The sequence below is a fragment of the Varroa jacobsoni genome, unplaced genomic scaffold, assembly GCF_002532875.2.
Source record: "Varroa jacobsoni isolate VJ856 unplaced genomic scaffold, vjacob_1.0 scaffold_796, whole genome shotgun sequence".
NCBI classification, from domain to species: Eukaryota; Metazoa; Arthropoda; class Arachnida; order Mesostigmata; family Varroidae; genus Varroa; species Varroa jacobsoni.
In genome coordinates this window covers 87,247-106,681 of record NW_019213698.1, presented here as the reverse complement: position 1 = coordinate 106,681, position 19,435 = coordinate 87,247, and the positions used below count along the sequence as shown (strand labels likewise).

Sequence of the window (19,435 nt, the reverse complement as noted above, 5' to 3'; positions counted from 1 at the left end):
GTCGACGGCGTCAAGGTATCTATATATTGAGTGATCACGCCGGAAGACGGATATATGTACAATAGCGAATATGCGTTCGCGATACTTTTCGGCGATTCACGTTTGCTCATCATCACAATGAGCGGAAACGGTGCGCACATGGTTTTTCAGCGCACTCCGTCGCAGCGTGGCCAGTGTTGATGAAAACGTTTATTAAAAAATGGACCGTACGCAAAGGTAGTGATCAACGGGAACAGAAACATGAAACAACAAGAAAAAATAGGTATTAATTATCTTCCCTATCCTCTCGTTACTTAAGGCGATATATATAGAGAAACAAATGAACCAGAAATGGAAGAAGATTGAAGACGGGTATACAAGACGACAAAAAAAAAGAATTATGTGAGAGTAAAACTGACCGTTTCGTCTGTTCCGCTCGGTGCTATCTATCACATTGTCGGTACTGCCTGCGATTTTGGTACCTGCCATGGTTATTATAATAATAATAGTAGTAGTAATCGATTGTTAGAGATTTTCGATACTCGGTTCCTGGTGGGCCGGTCCCGACAAAATCATGATTAACATCAACAAGCAAAGCTTTCAGATTGTTCACTCCTATGCAGAATAAAGCAGGACGATGCTGGTAAACGAGTATTTAGTAGAAGGGGGCGGAAGCAGGGATGCCCATGGCGGGTTGGCGGCTGTTGTATGTTAATTGTTCAGCTTTTTTATGCTTTTTTCTTATTCGAGCAACAAAACTTACGAAATGATAATTATTAAAACAATGAAATGATTATGGTGCTGATAAAGGAAAAATATTGTCGGCATACGCCGTTAACTGAAGCGGGAGGTATGTGGATTTGGTATTTTTTAGTAAAACAACTCTCAAACCGCAAATTTCCACGGCTTCTTGGTCTTCTCAAATAATAGGTTGGCTGATAGTAATAAAGGAGAATAACCATTGGTTTTCTATATAGATCGATTCTGCTAAGCAACAATAACGTCATGAATACATGAACACAGCCCTGTACACGAGGTGCAAAGAAGCTAGCTGCGTTTTTCTGCAAAAAAACTAGTCTACCATCATTGGTCATTTTTTTTTTTGACAAGACAGAATTTTGAATGGCCAGAGTAATAATACGAACCTTCCTAATAGTCCAGTCTTATAATTACAGTCTGCACAGGAAAGAATGTTTTTTTTTTCACGTATGTACGGCTTCCTTCACGAAGTTGTTGGCCTAGTTTAATTGGAACACTATTATTCCATTGAAAATGGTATCTGTAGCAACATTTTGTACACTCAGTGTTATCAATACAAAGTGCGATTTGTATTGTCAATGATTGTTTACGTATCCGAAAAGCTTTGCGATGAGCTACGAGCTAATAGTCATTAAGTCTTATCTGGGACTGTCGTAAATAGGTCAAGTGTATTGAAGTCCTTTGACTACGTTCGATTCAACTGCCCGCTCTTTTCGATGCTCTGCTTTGTTATAATATGGCGTGGACAGATAGATGTCCATGTTTGAGAACGGGACTTTTGAAGAACAGGCTTACGATATCAATCTTGCTACCGCCTCAGCGATCACCGAAACCCCACCATCAACCAGCGTTACTAAAACGTCACTGCTACGCGTCCTAAAAATAGACTTACGTCGGGTACCGGTGCTAAACGTTGATTCAGACAACTAAAAGAGAAACGCGCTACGCCTAATTTCGAATCTGGACTGCCGTCATTTCAATGGCTAGGCACGTTACCTCTACACCATCACGACGATATTGCGGGATATTATTTATTACCGATATAATATACATGTTCTCGATTAAGGCTTGTCTTCGTACCACCCCCTTATTCCGACTGAAATAATCTGACGGCATCCCAACTGGTTTACTGTTTAAGTTTATTTTTCTGTCATTATATCTGGTATATGCGTGTTGCTGGTACAGGAAGGTACGGCGCGGCTAACAGCGAGTCTATTCACTGATCGATTTCATTAAGCCAAAAATTACGAGCAATATGACTCAGGGATAACATTGATGTCGTAACCACAGGTAACTGGAATTGTCGAGCCTGTTATAACTTTAAGACAGGCGCCGTCCCTCTCCCACTGTGAAGTTCTGTCTTTCTGTACGTGCGTCCGAAGAGTTCTCGCGAAATTTCGGATCTGAGTCATTCACGAATCCACTTATTATATTAGTCCGGAACTTAAAATATCAGCGGCATTAGCCGCGGCGGATCCCTGCAGGAAACTCGGGTAGAAGACGGGACAGTAGTTAATAATAATGCAAGCGAGGCCGAATACAGTGACACTTTTTGTAATAGCGACGCCGTCTTAAAAACACGATTTAATTATTGAATATGTTTCCAAAGCTTCGTTTGCCAGGAAATCGACTGTCGACGTTTGGCGATAATTAACAGCTGAGAAGATTCTAACTGCGTATTTGTCGGAGGCAAACAGGCGACTATAATGCTGGTAAGAATAGTACTTTTGGACGGAAAACTGTTTTGATCTGCAGATATAGAAATTTTGATTGCCCCAATTGAAAGCCTGTAGCTTCGCTGCTGTGTCTTCTGTCGGCCGTTGGCGGCGTCAGAGGCAATTTTCATGGCTGTACGGCAGACAGCCGTTGCATAGTTTCTCCTTGTTTACGTATGTATGCGCCTGATAAGGACAGGCAGAAGGACTCGGATAGATACCCGTCGGTACTATGTCAGCGCAACGAAATTCTCCACCGTATTCTCTTCCTGACTAACGACAAGAAAGGAAAGAAGAGAGGTTAATGGATGTAGACATTCGTCATTGTTGTGAAAAATCTTCTACCGTTACAGATTACGCATAGGACCCATGGAATAATTTTTTCAACTAGGACCAACGAAGATACCACCCATGGTGGTAACAACAAGTATCAAAAGTAATACTACATAATATAAAAACAACAAAAGGGAATAGAGTAAAAAACGATAACATCTGTCGACGTTTTATCTAATTTTTCCTCTACTTATACCTGACTGTGAAATGTAACTTTCCCTTATAAACAGATGTCGCTGTAGAGACTGTCAGTCTAATTGGCGATGGTACCTCTCATTTGAGCTCCATATTATTCATTTAAAAATTACTGCATATATCGCACTAGATCATACATTTTCCACAGTGGTTTCCTTTTAGATTCGTACCTTGATATGCTATCAATGAACATGCATTAATAATAAATGGCCTGCCTCTCTACGTACATGTACCCGGGAAAGATTAAACACTAGTTGGATAGGTGAGGCCAACAAACATATCCAACTACCTCTGAGCATACTTACTAAAATATGCCACCGCTAGCAGCAGCCAGAACACCGATGACGCACAGACGAATGAAAGGATGAAGTAAAAAAAAAACAACGAAGTGTGAAAAAAATAAATCGTACACGAAACAATACAAATAATGAAAAAGGCACTTTTGTTTATTCGGAGGAAATCAACGACCTGCACGCACACAGTGCTCATACTATTTAGGAGTATTCCTCAACGCATCAAAAAAGTGCGCTTGATTTTTATTTTTATTGTAGTTACCTTCCAACTTAGCTTGTTCGTCAATCCCTAGATTAGTTTGTCAGTGATCGATAATCTAGGGATTATCGCAGCAGCGATACCGGTATGGGTACAATGGCTATCGCCAATATGAATACTAGCATTGTTTCGTGTGGCCTGTTACGTGTGACCGCTGCTCCCTGACGACGAATAATCGTGGTAATAGACAGAGGGATCAGCAGCCACGACGACATATTTGTGCATCTTTTCTAGTTGCCATTGTTGTTACATTTGGCCTTGCTACCGTCGCCGCTGCTGATATCGAATTTACCGCCCCTGCTGATCTGCGTCCTACACTTTCAACGCAGGCCGCCATAATGGTTTTGTCCATGTTCACTTGTTCTGTCCTATAGAGCTACCGTAGATGACTGTCAAAATGAGAAAATTAGAAAAAATCCATGTATTGGACGTATACGATATGGATATTCAGTTTGTGATTAATGATATAGTAAGTACCTAACAGTGTATTTAAAATGGCTCTCTCGTTACAACAACAGCGGTATACCAATGTAGGAGTAGAAAACAAAGAGACGCATAGATAAGACAGGTGGGCTTATAATGCTAGTGTGCAATCAGCATCCCAGGTAGGTAGAACCATATGTGAATTGAATCCAAGGTACATGATACTGCACATGTAGGGGGGAACAGCGTTTTATACGAAGCATGTATAGATATTATTGATACATTCGGTTTGTGAAGAACACAGGGAAAAGAAAGGACAACGACTAAACGATCCTGACTGGCCTTATTGCTGTGTTTCGCCAAATAAAAAAAATTCTGATAAAGAAAGGCTCACCAACCCATTGAAGGACTCGGCGCTTAGTTATAGCGGTAGCGGCGCCGGTGCGTACGGGCGGCTTGCAGTCGCAATGGCAGACTGCCAGTACGCCAACACCGACGAGCAGATTTATCGCCGTCATTAGCGACGTGTCGACCCTGCTAATGATTTTCGCATGGAAATGCAACGGTTATGGCGAGGGATAAGGTCGGCCGGCAACGGAGCAGGCCAATAGTGATTCGAGCTGAAAACTTCCCCTGTGCATATGAGCGCTTCCCTTGTCTGTCCGCTTGTTCACGTGTCCGTGCATGTATTATACATAATGGCTTTTTGGAAGAAAAGTGCTAACGAAAATTTGACATGTAGTGACAAAACATCTATAGGTAACGATTTTCCCTTAGGTGGTGCACAGTAGTTTTGCCGCTGACCGACGAGCTGATCTGCAAATCTGTTTAGTACCGTGTCTTGTGCTGCTGTTCGGGGAGCATTCGGACGATGGCGAGGGACTAGTAAAGCTGAGCATGCTTTACGCGTTTATCCTTTGCATAGGCGACTCGTTAGTTTTGACAGCGCAGTGGACAACGCGGTCCGATGTAGAACACGTAATAATCTAGGTTCGAACACGGGGGCAGGCACGCTTTGTTTTCGCTGAGAAGCACGCATGTAAAGCAAGAACGGCGCTGAACAAGTAAAACATTCAGATCTACGAATCTGACCTGCTACGGCGACATCACAAAAAAAGTGACGGTCTCCAGAGAATAATGCATGTTTGTTTATGATGCTTATATAGATTAATAATATGCGTTTGATGAGTATATGAGATTATAAGCTTACTGACTAATTAGATCACGGAGATTTCCCGGTAAGCAGTGAATTTTAGACAAAGGAGGTTTTGCCAAAGTTTGGAGTAGCAAAATAGAATTTCCTACCCCATCGAGATGTTAAATGCAGACCAAACATTTTGCGCAATTCAGGGACAATCGTAGATTCGACCGCTGGTCTGGATTATGTGGTAAGTTCTTTTTCTTGCCAGACATACCAGACATATATTTGGTATCCATCAAAAGCACGTTTATTACGATTTGAACATATTATCTGGATAGGTGGCGCTATCATCAGCAGAACATAAGGCACCATATTTAGCATGGGAGTGTGCAATACGGATACACCAGAATTCAATGCCAAAGTTATCTGTGGAACGAATATTCCTTGATAAACGATGTAGCGGAACTCTGTATTGTTCATGCTTCTGCCGTAATGATCGTCCAACAAAACGACAATAGCCCTTCAGAAATTGCAAATGATGTGCGGGACATTGCCGGGCTCGTATAGCTCGATGCAAACCAGAAATGGATGAATACAGGACAGCGCTAAATTTTGAAAGCATGAAATTGCGCCTTACATTTGCAGAGGAGGAGTCAGGTTCCCGCCTTACTCGTATTCGATGCTAGTGTGGTTGCTTGTCAACAACAACTGGCCATTGCCGAATGAAAAGCCATTGGGTGTCACCACTTAATGCAGTTGCGTTCGTAGGTTAAGGGAAGGCGCGCTCGTGCAGATATTACGTATAAGGTAGTAATGTTTACCAGAAAAGTCAATCAAAGGCTAAAGTGGATGGCAAGCAGAAGAAATCAAATATGACTCAGTTTTTGTCAGTTTCTATCCTTTTTCGTTATTTCATCCAACCATTCCATTTTTGCCACGTGGATTTCGTGGGACAACTCATTACCGGTTTCTGAGAGAAAAGCAAAGATGAGTCTACATATATACCAGCTACTTTAGCCCGAGTTGTCCGTAAAGTTCTAGGTTCAGTCGACGTTACGGCCAATGCAAGCCTTGATCCTGCGATAAATTGTCCAAGCTAAAATACACGTCCGCAGGATTCGGACAAAGGCAAAATGTGTTGGGCCATCAACATCAACGACGGCGGCGTCATTCCTTAACGAGTCTCCATGTAAGCAGCATGTCTGTCTCTGAGTACATGTGGCATAGAATGGGGGTGTCCACTTATTCGTGTCATGGACTCTCCACATTTGAGTGAGCCTTTCTTTCATTGGTCCGTCCGTCCGTCCGCACCGACTGCTTGGGCCCGGCCATTGTCGTTATCATTAACGGTGACAATTTCCAACTGCTACACCAGATCAAACCAAGCTAATTACAAACATTAAAGGCCACGAACTTTACTACCGACTGTGTTCTCTTATGAGGGGACTATATTCCTCCTCGGTGTCCTTCCGTTATGTTTGCCTTTCGTGAGCAGTCGCGATGGGACGGGTAGCTGAATGTAACAGGAGAACTTCTGAAACATGGTGACCAGCTGTGACGAACGACTCCATTTTAGTAACGGTTCCCGATAGCAGCAGAAAAATCGTACTTTCCATAGAAGGTACTATGGAAAATATGACTGGGGTGCGCTCTTCTGAACCGACACTACCACGTCATATATCGATAGCCAGATACCGATGGACACCTACTAGCTAAGCAGCACTGATACCTACCTTTTTGTAATTTTCAGCTTAGCTGGTATCAGCTCTGGAAGGATGCTAATGACGGAAAATAGAGATGAGATGAAGATCATATAGCTTTTGCAACTGAAAGGCGCAATTCATAAAGAATGTAACTAATAAACCAGTCAATCTACATCAGCTTCACGGGTTTTCCGTGTCTACGCCTGCGCTTGCCAAACCCAAATTTAACGAACCCAATGTATTACAAGCTCGTCCATTAGATTCATCCAGATCTTATCCATGTAATATCCAGCAGAACGAGCAGTAAAAGGCGCGCGCAAGGCAATGGCAGTAAAGCACGTAAGATCGAGCCGATTTCGACGCGTTTCGTAGTGGGTGTGGTATTCGACAGTTATTAGCCACCAGCTCGTAAGAGCCACTGAAGTAACAGCAGAAGCAGCCTCATCACCAGGGGAGAATCGTGCAGTTGTTTTTACTGCTGCTGCCCAGGAGATTGTTGGTTGGAGCGTTCCCTCGACGCTGCTGCCGTTGCTTTCTACATCCAATGTTCTGCCTGATTACGGCGAGCTTTGCTGCGTACGTTGTCGTTGACGTTGTTTCTGGTGCAACTCGGGCCCCGGTTCAGCGGCGAATCGAAATTCTAATATCGGTCGCCATAGAATATTCGATATGGTAGAAGTAGAATCGATATAGGCTCATAAGAGTATCTGCCGTTACTCGATAAACGATGAAAAGTTATACATGAACTGAAGCGCTTGTTCTTATCGAAACAGCCATAGCCGAAGTTAGGTAGAATAAACAGATCGAGGTAAGAGATAAATGTAGTGCGACAATGTCGTCTATGTAGACCTAGTCGTGTGCATGTCCATCATTTTTTTAAAAATATTTTTCAATGGACCTGTACTGGTTGTCAAGTGCCTCCTACGTGTTGAGGTCCTCAGCCGCTTTGGACGTCATTGCAGTGAGGCCACTGAAGTTATCGGGGTATGCTATGACGTTAGACAGTCTTAAATATATCTGTCTACATGAGCACAAGTACGAGGCAATCCAAAGCGTCGAATTTCCTACAACTAACACTGTTACTAAACATTAAATGCATTAAGCTCACCCAATAATATATAGTTATTCAGTAGTCTCTTGGACTCGTCGGGGGCATATGTGACACATGCCCTCGCAAAGATTCCATCAATAGGTTTCATGTTAGCATATGAAGGACATTGTAAAAAATAAAGTACGTCGTAGAAAACAGGGTAGTTAGATACCAGCCGTTGTTACCGATACCAATCGAAATTGAAGTCACACTTGTTTTCATGACATTCGTTTTTTTTGTGTTATTATGGCGTTCACCTCTGGAATGCCTGTAACTTCCGGTATGTTCCTTAATTGCTTTCTTTTACTATTAGCGTCTATGTCATATTAGAGTATGTTTGTAAATATTACGTCATGTATATAGGCATAAGAAAATAGTATATATATGAGAGACATTTCTAATGTATACAGCATTGGTTGATAGGAGTTACGGTCTAAATAAGCACATGAACACTATCTGTAGCGCCAACATATGTGGCTAGTGTAGGCAAGTACCTTGTTCAAGGTATGGCAGAAGTCACTCTCGCAAATTTTCATTCCGTTCACCATAGCAGCAATGCGTTCATAAACTGTCCCTTCTTCTGAAAGGAAGTTATGAGCTGATCAGAGCTACGGCGGTTCCGGAAAATAGTCCGCCTATCATTCAAAGTTCTCGTGCTATTATGTGTTAATCTCGTTTGAGAGTGGGAATGTTCTCCCCGTCTAAAATTGGCCATTGATCTAATTGCAACTGCTGAGTGGACAAAACCTGGTCGCAGGAGTGATCAAGACAAATGTCAATTAAATTGAATAATAATAGACAAATTCGCGGGTAATACTTTGGCGAAAAATGTCATGTTCATTATCCGAAATATACGTTTTCATTCCGACGCATCTTCTAAAGAAACAGTATAAAAATAGTCCCAATATATCGTTGCCGCTAGGTATAATGGTCGGCACGAGTCAGCCGCACAGCTGGCGTGTCCTCTCGTATTCACTGGAATGGGAATATATCGTCTTGCCAGACTGTTTCTTATGCATGCATATATACGCGATTACGGCTGTCCAACTTCGTCTGTACTGACTAGTTTTCTATTTATCGAGCGGTGCCTAGAGCATCTGGCTTCAGACAGTGGCAATTTAGCGAATGATATGTGACGGCTGAAACCAATGACGCTGGGTCATTGACAAACTAACCGTTACGGTTGGACCCAGCTCCGGTGGATGAGTTTAAGCAGTGACATATTGACGTATCCCGCATATCCGCTCGCGAGATAAGTTGATGCCTACGTCGGCCGACTATGTCAGTGGAGCTATTTTTAGCGAGTGGTGCAAAGAAGCGTTTCAAGAAGATGATTAAGTATAAGAGTGAGCGTCAAAAGCAGCTGTCTGGTTACTACAGAGGCCTATATACATATTAACGGCTAGTCGCCGCTGTTCATTTGGAGTGAGCCCAGTTCATGATGTGAAGGTAGGACGCAGCGATAAAAGTGGGGTTCTATTGCCTATGGGCGCGGCTGATGTTGTATTAGTGTCCTGACGTCGTGCTGACTGTCCGGTAGAGATCATGCGTCGACATGCCTACCAAAGGTGAACATAATACATTAAAATATAATAATAATTACGTTTCGACTACTAGAATCTAAAAGCACAACCTCTAGGCCTACTTAGTACCGGCCGTCTACGTCTAGTAAAGAATATACACTGTCACGTAACGCTAGTGAAGACGTCATTAAGATTATAGGGCGATAACGGTCACATCTATGAGCCCCAGCGCATGTAACTCAATATTCACATTCGTAATAACGACGACAGTAAAAAAAAACTTCCACAATGGCCTTCTGGCTTTCGTTGCCACTTGAGTCACACGGATACAGTGCTTAATAAAAATGATAGATAAAATTTTCCTGAATAGGAGTTCAAACGAGGTCTCCGTGAGAGTCGTCGTCGTCGCCTTTCCCAGACGAAGAATGGCCTCTTTTACTTTCAGGTCACTTTCACCGCTCAAGGCGACCAGGGACCTATAGAATTAGGACAGGGTGCTCAGATGAGGGTCTGACCACACTCATCGGTATTGGGCAACGGGAAACCAACTCGGGTCTTTTAAGACCCCGCTCAGTGGGGCGCGACAATTTCTTATTTCTAATCAACAGGTCTGCTACATTTAAGAACATTAATAGTAACAAACAGAAGAAGAGTGGTTGCTTATCAGGAAAATGCGCGTTTTCAGTGACGATGGGCTTGTTCGTTTGACACAAAGCAAACACGGGACCATATGGGAACGTTGTAGGTTCGGAGATGTACCATTTTGTGTATCAACGAACGGCCAAGCCACAGCTAATGTAGCGACTGTAAAGCGGCACTTTAACACGCGATGACCAAAGATCGTTTATACACTAAACAGAAACACAAATGATTGAGCCGGAAATAATTTGCAAATTAGCTCACTTTTATGCTGCTCATTATAGTAACTATGAAATGAATGCTACTATTCTACTATTATTAACTATCAACTAACCCAGGGCAGCCGTTGAGAATATCTTCTTCTGAGGCTATGTTGGGTATATTATTATCTTGGTATATTAGGGTAATATCAGGGGCAGATTACCTCTGTGCTACAGTAGTTTTCTGACTAAAATAAACGTAACGACGCAGACAGTGTGCTAGCCGTAAAATGTTTATCCATTTATTTCGGCACGCTTCAGAGTCCTATATATATATATATATGCGAATATGTGCATAGTTGATATGTTTTATGTTAACAGTATGCATTTTTTCATTACTGGGAACAAAGAGAAGCAGAAGAAAGCCAATAAAAGAAAAATGAATCTAACTTCTACTGCGGCATCCGAATTGCCCCAGCTCGTAATCGGCAGCTGGGGCTTTTCACATCATCTACGATAAACTTTTCTGTATTTTAAGCATAGGCATTTTCCACCACATTAGTTAATATTCTAGATGTTTTTATTTCGCTGCTGACCGACTATAAACAGCAGTTGTTTGTTACTTTCGCACAAAGGATCGTATATTGCTATATCAGGAATAGGTGACGACTAGTACGCCATCGGTTCGCAAGATGGACTTTCGCGTGTCTCGCGCTTACATTTCGCCGGTCACATACTATTTCAATGTAGCATAAAGTACTTCCTTGTATTCTATGTTGCTCGCATTGTTATGGATATAAATGTGTTAAAACGTAATTGTTCTTCTCAGCGTCTTCTCCCATACATTTTTTTCATCTTTATGCAGTGAGCAACTCTATAATCTGCTGTAGTTAGTTATGATAGCCGATCATCTTGATGATTATGATAGACATCGCGACGAATGTTACCCTGTCCTTCTAGCCGAAAGAACCGTTTTTTAGTCAAAGTTTCCAGCGGGCCCTGATCATACTCGGCCGAAAACGTCAGATTTTGCGCTAGCGTGCATAAAAGATAAAACAGTTTGCTCTGTATTGTTCATCGTTGCAATCGCTACTGGTGATGCCGTTGTTATGACGAGTAAGATAAACCGACATACGAAAGGATATCTAACGGCCTGTAACGTTGGCTGTTGTTTGTTGAGATGAGCTCGGAGAGAATGGCCGAACACGCTAGACGTATGAAGCCTTAATGAAGTGACTGAGGAAACAGTAGCTGGAGCGAGGTATCATCAGGAAAAAATCGTCTGCAATAATAGCCAGTCAATGATATAGTCACCTCAGCAGCATCGCTATGTCGGGAGCAAGCGTATCAGGACGTAGCTCCTTAAACGGTACTATTTACTAGCGGTATTGTGTTCGAAGCATTGGTATGGCGTGTGACCTGACGTCGATGAAGGATATATCGCGCACGAAGATCTTAACAGTCCTGGAATACCAGCCCGAACCCAGCTAGCCAAGCTAATTTAAACGCGGCTGGCCGGTTGAACTTATTATAAAAGAGAGTACTAAATCTTAAACTAAAAAAATCGTCCACTGCGATCGCTCTATCGATCTACGAAACCAGGTAATGTTTTGCTTCACGGCAGCACCTTCGAGCAGGAATAGGGTCCCAGCAATAGCTGCCAACCCAAATTCGTTCTTACCGTAGCTGTCGTTGTCGCTATTAACTACAACGCATATATTCTACTGACAGTTGGGCGATCTTCGCGTTTTTGGAACCGGGAAATCGATGGGAATTTGTTAAACAATAAGCAGCACACAAACGTGCTAACAGGTTAGCTACCCCAGCCGTGTGGGGTAGTGCGTGTTCTAATAAAATATCATCACAAGAACATCAGCCACAAAGGTGCTAACAAAATCGACGGAAAAAGAATTCTGTACATGATATGTATCTGGATGTAGTATGAGTACATATTGCTTATAAAGAAATATGCGAGAAAGTTCTAGCAGATGTCTCTGTTTCCTGCGCAACCCGACGCTACTCTTAGGGAACAATAGCAGCGTCAGTTTACGAATAATATTATCAACAGCCATCTTTATCACAAATTTAAGCATTAAGGACAGCAACGACTGCGAGCTAAAAGAGCAGCCATTGTCTATACTACCGTTGCGGGAAAGAACAACGAGACAAAGTCAAGTGAATAGCGGAAGCGACGTGGCCTGGAACGAGGAGTGCAATTGAAGGAAACAATGTTTGCCCTGTGGCCCATTTTGAGTCAGAAGAACAACGTCCATTGATTAATCTCGTTTATTTTCAGCAGTAGCTGTCGTAGTTTCTGTGTATGACGATTAGACAGCGAGGATGCTATGCATTTCGAGAAACAGAGTGCTTGATTTGGTAAGTAATCGTTATGGGGCGGGCTAAAGCGGATGGACAACGTACAACAGAGCGTATTGGTAACGCAAGACGGGATATGGTCGGGTAGGGCAGTATCATTGGTTGTTTGACCGAACAGTCACAATTCTGACAATGACTACACACAATAATCGAACTTTGATTTGTCACAGTGTGGTAATGTCGAGCCAAAATGTTGTGAAGAGATATATTTTCAGCATAGAATCTGTGTCTAACGGGGTTGAGTTCTGTGAGTACAGCTTTATCGTTATTATTATGATTTAGAATTATCTGACGTGAATTCTAGTGTTGCCAATAGAGACTACAGTGGATTGATCTCCGAGTCCTTAATAAACTCGAATGCCCAATATCTACTTAATTCCTCTAACGGCCTCTTTATATCGAAGCGTTTCATGACCGTTCACTGTGAACGGTGCTACTAAAGTTGAGGTTCAAGGCCGTAAAGCCTTCCAGATCTAGGATGTCCCTTGAGAGGTGAAAGTGCGAAGTCACACGTAATCGAGCGCATCTTGCATCGCTGCAGATTTATAGGGAGCAAGCGGCCTTCACTGGTTGGACTACCGTGTCAATATACTAAGATTCATTTTTTGTTCGTTACCCTTAATTCTTAATGACGAAAATGTTGCACCTGGTTATAAACTCCATTCGACCCAATCAGTACTGATGTGTAGAAATAATATAATTGTTGTTTGCTTCATTTTCTATGAGGCTCGTTTGTGATAGATCTGATGCTTTGCCAGTTAAAATAAAGTTCATTTTACTGGGTTATATTCTAGAGTCCTCATGATAATATCGTATTTGAAAAACGGTCGCGAAGTTTCTAGTTAAGAGGCGTTGACTTACTGGATAGTTTCGCGATGTATCACGGCCGTTTCCAGCAGAAATTTGAAAACATCCGAAAGCCTGGTAGGAGAGACAGAATTATAGCCTTGATTAGACAGAGCTTTGGATCATTGGAGTACATGATCTATCCTACAGGTAACCGAATACTTAGTACCTTTCGTTCTTTTGCAGACCATGTAGCACAACAGCCTCTACTCTGAAGTTACGTACATCGTACAGATTCTGTCAATAGGCGATCATTCGTAAGATCTCATTGGTTTTTTTTTGTTCTTTGCTCCGCATCCCACCACTGTGCCACTATTATGTTTAGCACGACTGCACTTGTTTTATAGTTATGACTCACCCTGCCGCCAGGCTGAATGGCAACGACTCAACTATCCCGGTTCGAGCTATCAATGAGACAAGCACTTAATGTATACACGACGATATAATGTATGACTAGAACGAAGATACCTATATTGATTGATGATCGATTTCAGTGTAGATTGACATTTGATTCAATAAGATGAATTCATGTTCTTTACCAGTAACTGCTGCCGTTGGAGAAGCGTTATCGCTATTAAGGTGTTACGGAACCTATATCAATGCCAGCGACCTGAGCCAATTACAAAGAACAATGCGATAAAGACGATAACAGCGATAATAAAATGAAGAGAACATGATAGGTAATTGCCGCCGTCCAGTTACTATACGAATATAAGACGCGTACGAATGAATATACGCGCTACAACAACCAGATGTATTCTATACCTATAGTAACCTAACCTTAATATGCGTATGTTATATATCTGACAGTCTCAGGAGATATTGTACTATTGGTCAAGCCGTTTATTGCCTGTGGTAAATGGCCACGAATCGGGTCTTTTGAAGAAAAACGGTACCATCGTAGACATTTCAATGAGGCGCTGCAACTTTGTCGCGCTAGAGATCTGTCTAGGCTTTTACAAGCAGCATAACTGGCAAGTGCCAGTGACGTTACAACCAGGCCGCTGCCATTATCAACAATGTGGCAGTAAGCCTCGTGTCAATGGCGGATGAAGCCCTAGGCGTATTTGCCCTCTCCCGTATTTATGCATAGACATGTTCGCGAGCAGCGGATTGAACCCAGCAGGCATAGCACGGGAAAATATGTATGGGCGTATATTTTATGGCCAAGGATCACAACCTATCGACGTATAGCACAGAATGTTCATAAGACATGGATATAGGACGGACTGAGGAATAAACAGGCTCTTGTTAGCCCCAACGGCCACCCTTAATTTAACCTAACCCATGACAGAATAGATTCCTATCCCAAACAGCAAAAGTAGCCGTGGGTGTGGGTTGATGTCGATGTGCTGCTCAGTGTACTTAAATCACTTCGCTACTACTGCTATTCAAGAACATCAAGATGATATTGTACTTCGGTTCGACGAAGGCATCACTCAATAAAACAGAGAACGAGTACAACAAGGAGACTAACGATGTTATGCCTACGTCATCATATGTGTGAAATAGCCGTTCTATTGAAACAATCCGAAAAGTCGGTTTTATATCTTCAAAGACGTTTCTTCTTGTCGTCGTTGTTACCGTTAACGAGTTCGGGCCCGTAGTGAAAGTGCAGAGTTAAAAATTGAATGTACGGTTTTTCAACTCGTTCTCTCGACATACTACTAAAGCCGTTAGTGATCTAAAGTTCAGCCATGTGAAGTTATTTTTAGTCGGTTCGACATCGCAAGGGTTAGAAAGGAACCTCAGCTATTAAGGTGCACGAAAGAAACCATGAGGTGTGGTACATTTTCGCCGGATGCCTACCATGGGGTCTGTGTCGACGAACCCCGAAGGGTTCGGGTTAGGATACGACGCATCGCATCGCTCCAATTCACGCTTCTTAGGTACCCTGAGATCGCTGTTAGAGATGTGCAGGAGAACATCATTGAGCCTCTTTGGCCGACCTGGGTGTTTATACATTTTGAAACAGGTGAAAACTCTGGTAAATTGCTTGTCGATCGATGGAGTAAATTATGTCGCTGAAAACAGATCGATAGTAAAACTGATTAAATTTCTATAGGTTTTAATTTAGATTATCCTCCTAAGCATTTACTGACGGCTAAAGTTGTTTACAGGCACAATAGATCGGTGGACAGATTATTCAGGGATTGCCGTTTGCGACGTATAAATATTTAAATCACGAATTAAGCATTACATAAAGAGTAATATCTTGCTATCGAACGATTTAGTAGCATCAACACAATTCAATTTTAATTAATACGGACGCTTAGTTTTACCTATGGTTTACGAACGGGATCGTCATTGAGAAACGAACGCCATCTTACGAGTATCCAAACATCTGATAAACATTTGAAACAATGAGATTGAACGTCCAGGTTTTTGGGTTTTCCGGGCTGCCAAATTATTAGTCAGCATAATTCAATTCGATAATTGTTATAAAGTTGATAATTCTGTTTTGCCAACATACAACTGCAAGCAATATCTACTATAGATGAACTTAAAAGTAAGATACGTTTTGTGCGCAATTTGACATCGTTGAGTCCTTCTTAGTCTACAACATTTCTCCTACACCGAATGGCCTATTCGAATTTCATCATTGTAGACATAGTTACAGTTGTCCTTGTCGTAGCACAGGAGAATCGTAAACCTACGCATGTTTGTTTATTTTGCCTATTTAGCCACGCCTTGGCATGATAATTGCGACCGATCAAGGATCCCAATTAGGACGACTAAGATAGCAATTAAACTAAAACGAGGAAATGTGTGTTAGAAATCAATATAACTGTTTATCAGAATAGAACGGTAAACGATTGTATACGTTACGTTGTACAATATCGATTTAATAGACTGGTTTCGTAGAATTAAAAGTTTATAATAATGATATGCAGGTAATCGTTAAGTTTCAAGTACAGTTTTGTATAGAAATTTATTGCTAATAATAAATAGTTGTTAGAATAAAGCTATTCGGAATTAATTCTATATGTAATCATGTATTTTTTTTCTATTTTAATAACACGATTTGGTAACTTTAGGTGGTAATGTGCTGCGGACCTGCATATCGTTCAAATACGTCAGCCCGCCAAATTTTCTAATTAGCGATCGAGTAGCCATGGTTCGTAATGATCGTCCCCCGCCAAATTCAAATTAAAACTCTCTAATATGCAGCTCTCTAGTATTCTTTCTTTGTTCGTTTGTGTAGTAATCATTCTGTAGTAAAATCAAATCGATTAGAGATTTAGCGGGTCAAAAGGTTACCAACGTAAATTACTACGATGTGCTACGATATATACGAAACTATAACATTTCTATGAGGTGCATAGCGCTGCTAGAGGCTAGGCATTACCTGGTGAGGGTGCCATTCGGTAATATTATGGATCAATGACAGTTTCAATCGATGACAACAAATGGATTCAGGTTTTTTTTCTGTATACTGCAGACGGCACGTTTCGATGCGAGAAACCGGTCAAGCATGAGTTATCGTACTTTTCTAGCCGTCGCAAGAACGGATTATAGACTCGCCAATGATCAAAAGAATGATAAGCATTGGCAATAAGGTTCCCTCACAAAACAACGAACACGTCATTATTATCGATACGTAAATGAACTGTACAATGTCAACTGTCGGTACTTTACGTTGTTGCTTGAACGCTTCAATGACGTTGTAACTTAACGCTTTAGTAGGTTCATTCAATTTAATTTAACTAACTTCTTATGTAGTTTACGCAGAAATAGCGTATAAACGTAAACACATAATCCGTTGTGACACTCCTTAATTCGTTGTCGTTGGATGGCATAATGCTTTAAAGGTATCTGATGATCGGCAGGACCGATGCCGCATCTTTTGCGTCTAGCTTGATATCAGCTTGACGCTCTTAGCAGATATCGCACTGCTAGTGTTTGCTACTAGTATTTCCTGAGACAGTGGCGGCGGTAAAGCTAAGATTTTTTTCTGCAGTAGCTACAGTCGCAGCGGAAGCGCTAGAAGCAGATGACGTTGACTATGTGATAATCTGGCGGTTTTTCCCGCAGTCTTGACCGTCTATGTAACTGAGTGCGTTTGGGGGTTATTCGGAACGGTTTTCGCACACACACACCTGGGAAAAAGTCAGTGTCACAGTATGCCGATCGCGGTCAACGGCAACAAACAAACATTCGTGCCGGGAAACGCACAATGAATTGGCGCAACGAAAAGATATTAAAGAGAATACAGTTTTTCATGATGATCATTTATAGCAGCATACTCTCTCTACCCCCGTGGAGTGTCACGTAGCGTTTATTACCATTAGCATTAGCACTAGGCGAATGGCCTATAGAAACGCTTAATCTGTTTGGCAGTTAGAGGCTGATACACGCAGAAGTGACAGAATGCGATAGTGGGACAGAAGCAAGATCGACAGTCGCCGCGATGATGGCAGGCCTCTAACACGGCGTACAGATGTGCGTTCATTGTCATAGCAAATGAAGGATTATGGACTTACTTCCGCCGCGTAGAGGCTGGAGTATAACTTAAGCAAATTTTTAATATTCCATTGGCATATGCAGCCCGCCCGGTTCACTGCCATATGATGATATATGTTGATAGAATTCTAACAATTGACACGGAAGAGGAAACGTCAGTGCGTATGAGAAACTTTGTTGCTTTTCTATATTTACATATAGTTGAAACATGCAAGTTTATAGCAACTTGTGGTGGCTATGTCGCTGTAGTAAACAGACATTGAGGGCACAGCCCATGTCTTCTATACCTCTATAGCTGATTTTTTAATAATAGTAGTAGTTGCAACGCACGATCAGCGCCCCACGGGCAACCTGCGGTTGATTTGCATATGATAGGCTCACAATGATTGTAACAGTGATTTTGTTGGTCCTCTATGGAACGTGCGTACAGTAGAGTAAAGCCTATATAGTTTGTCAATGGCATTAGAAAAAAACATGTTCTTAAAGTCGATAAATTATGTATATAGAATTCCTTTTGCGTTTCCTAACTCCGCATCAGCTGCCCTCATTAGTCATTAATTCATCAAATAATCTACCCGTCTGACGTTTTGTACCTCGATAACAACGGCTCGCCGCAGGGAGCAATGAATAACTTAACAATTTAATGGCAGGCTTACCTTCGCTTGCCTCCGCTTCTGTGTTGTTACTGCCGTTGTGACTTTTCTACGCTGAGCTTCAGGTCGCTCGCCTACCGCCACGCAAGTTTCTGCTACGGGATTGTCTTTTGACTGATATATAGCAGAACAGTCCAACCACTTTGGCGGTATTCAATATCAACTACATCATTTCGCTCAGAAAGCGTCATTTAAGCGTACAATGATTCCCTATTTGCTGTGACTCCAGCGTCAAATGCATATTATTTTGGCGCTGTTTTGCGTGGCCTTCGTTGCTGTTCGTCGTATCTGTCCATATCTCCGGCAGCAATTTTGCTGATTCGTTATAAAGGGGAAGACAAGACAAATATTCAACTTAGCGGCGGCGGCGGCGGCGGCGGCGGCGGCGGCAGCAGCGTCGTCAATAGCGCCACGTGTCAGACGGTCTGTGGTTATCTTCGTCGCCGTCATCGTCAGTTCTGCCCATTGATTCCATCGATATTATGACACTTACATAATGATAATGTGAGTGCTAGCTACACGTGTGACGTGGTGGAGTGAGGTTGTCTAAGTGTAAAAGCGAAGATAAAAAGGGAAGGAGCAAAAAGGTAGGGCAACTGAAAAAGTCAGTTTCAAGGCCAGAGATAAAGCCAACGAAACATATATAGGTCATTATGTAGAAGGGGTCTAAGAAGCAAAAGAGACAACAATGTAAAGACTCTCCCATTAGAAAAAACTTACATGTTCTATTTCAACTATTACTTTATGCATTGCGCTACGTTCACATACAGTAACACCAGAAGTAAATACAGGCGTGCACGAAGAATAGTAGTCAGCGATTTACGTCTGCGCACCCTGTTCTTCT

The 19,435-nt window shown here is 42.0% G+C and overlaps 2 protein-coding genes across 4 annotated transcripts in view; one reads left to right on the top strand and one right to left on the bottom strand.

Moving 5' to 3' along the window:
- The window catches only part of bbg (PDZ domain-containing protein big bang), a 139,800-nt gene that overhangs the window by 69,098 nt on the left and 51,267 nt on the right, over positions 1 to 19,435 (top strand). The gene's annotated exons all lie outside the window — the stretch shown is intronic.
- On the bottom strand, positions 1,087 to 19,046 carry LOC111263875 (uncharacterized). 3 transcript variants are annotated; one of them, XM_022839324.2, is made up of 4 exons: positions 18,595 to 19,046; positions 15,284 to 15,498; positions 13,490 to 13,549; positions 1,087 to 2,726 (listed from the first exon to the last, which is right to left on the bottom strand). In XM_022839324.2, the coding sequence occupies exons 2-4, from the start codon at positions 15,437 to 15,439 to the stop codon at positions 2,568 to 2,570; spliced, it is 375 nt and encodes a 124-aa protein (XP_022695059.1). In that variant the 5' UTR covers positions 15,440 to 15,498; positions 18,595 to 19,046; the 3' UTR covers positions 1,087 to 2,567. The 3 variants fall into 3 exon arrangements, with proteins under 3 accessions (XP_022695059.1, XP_086825969.1, XP_086825968.1); XM_086969843.1 differs by lacking the exon at positions 1,087 to 2,726 and adding an exon at positions 8,268 to 11,534; XM_086969842.1 differs by lacking the exon at positions 1,087 to 2,726 and adding an exon at positions 8,268 to 9,449.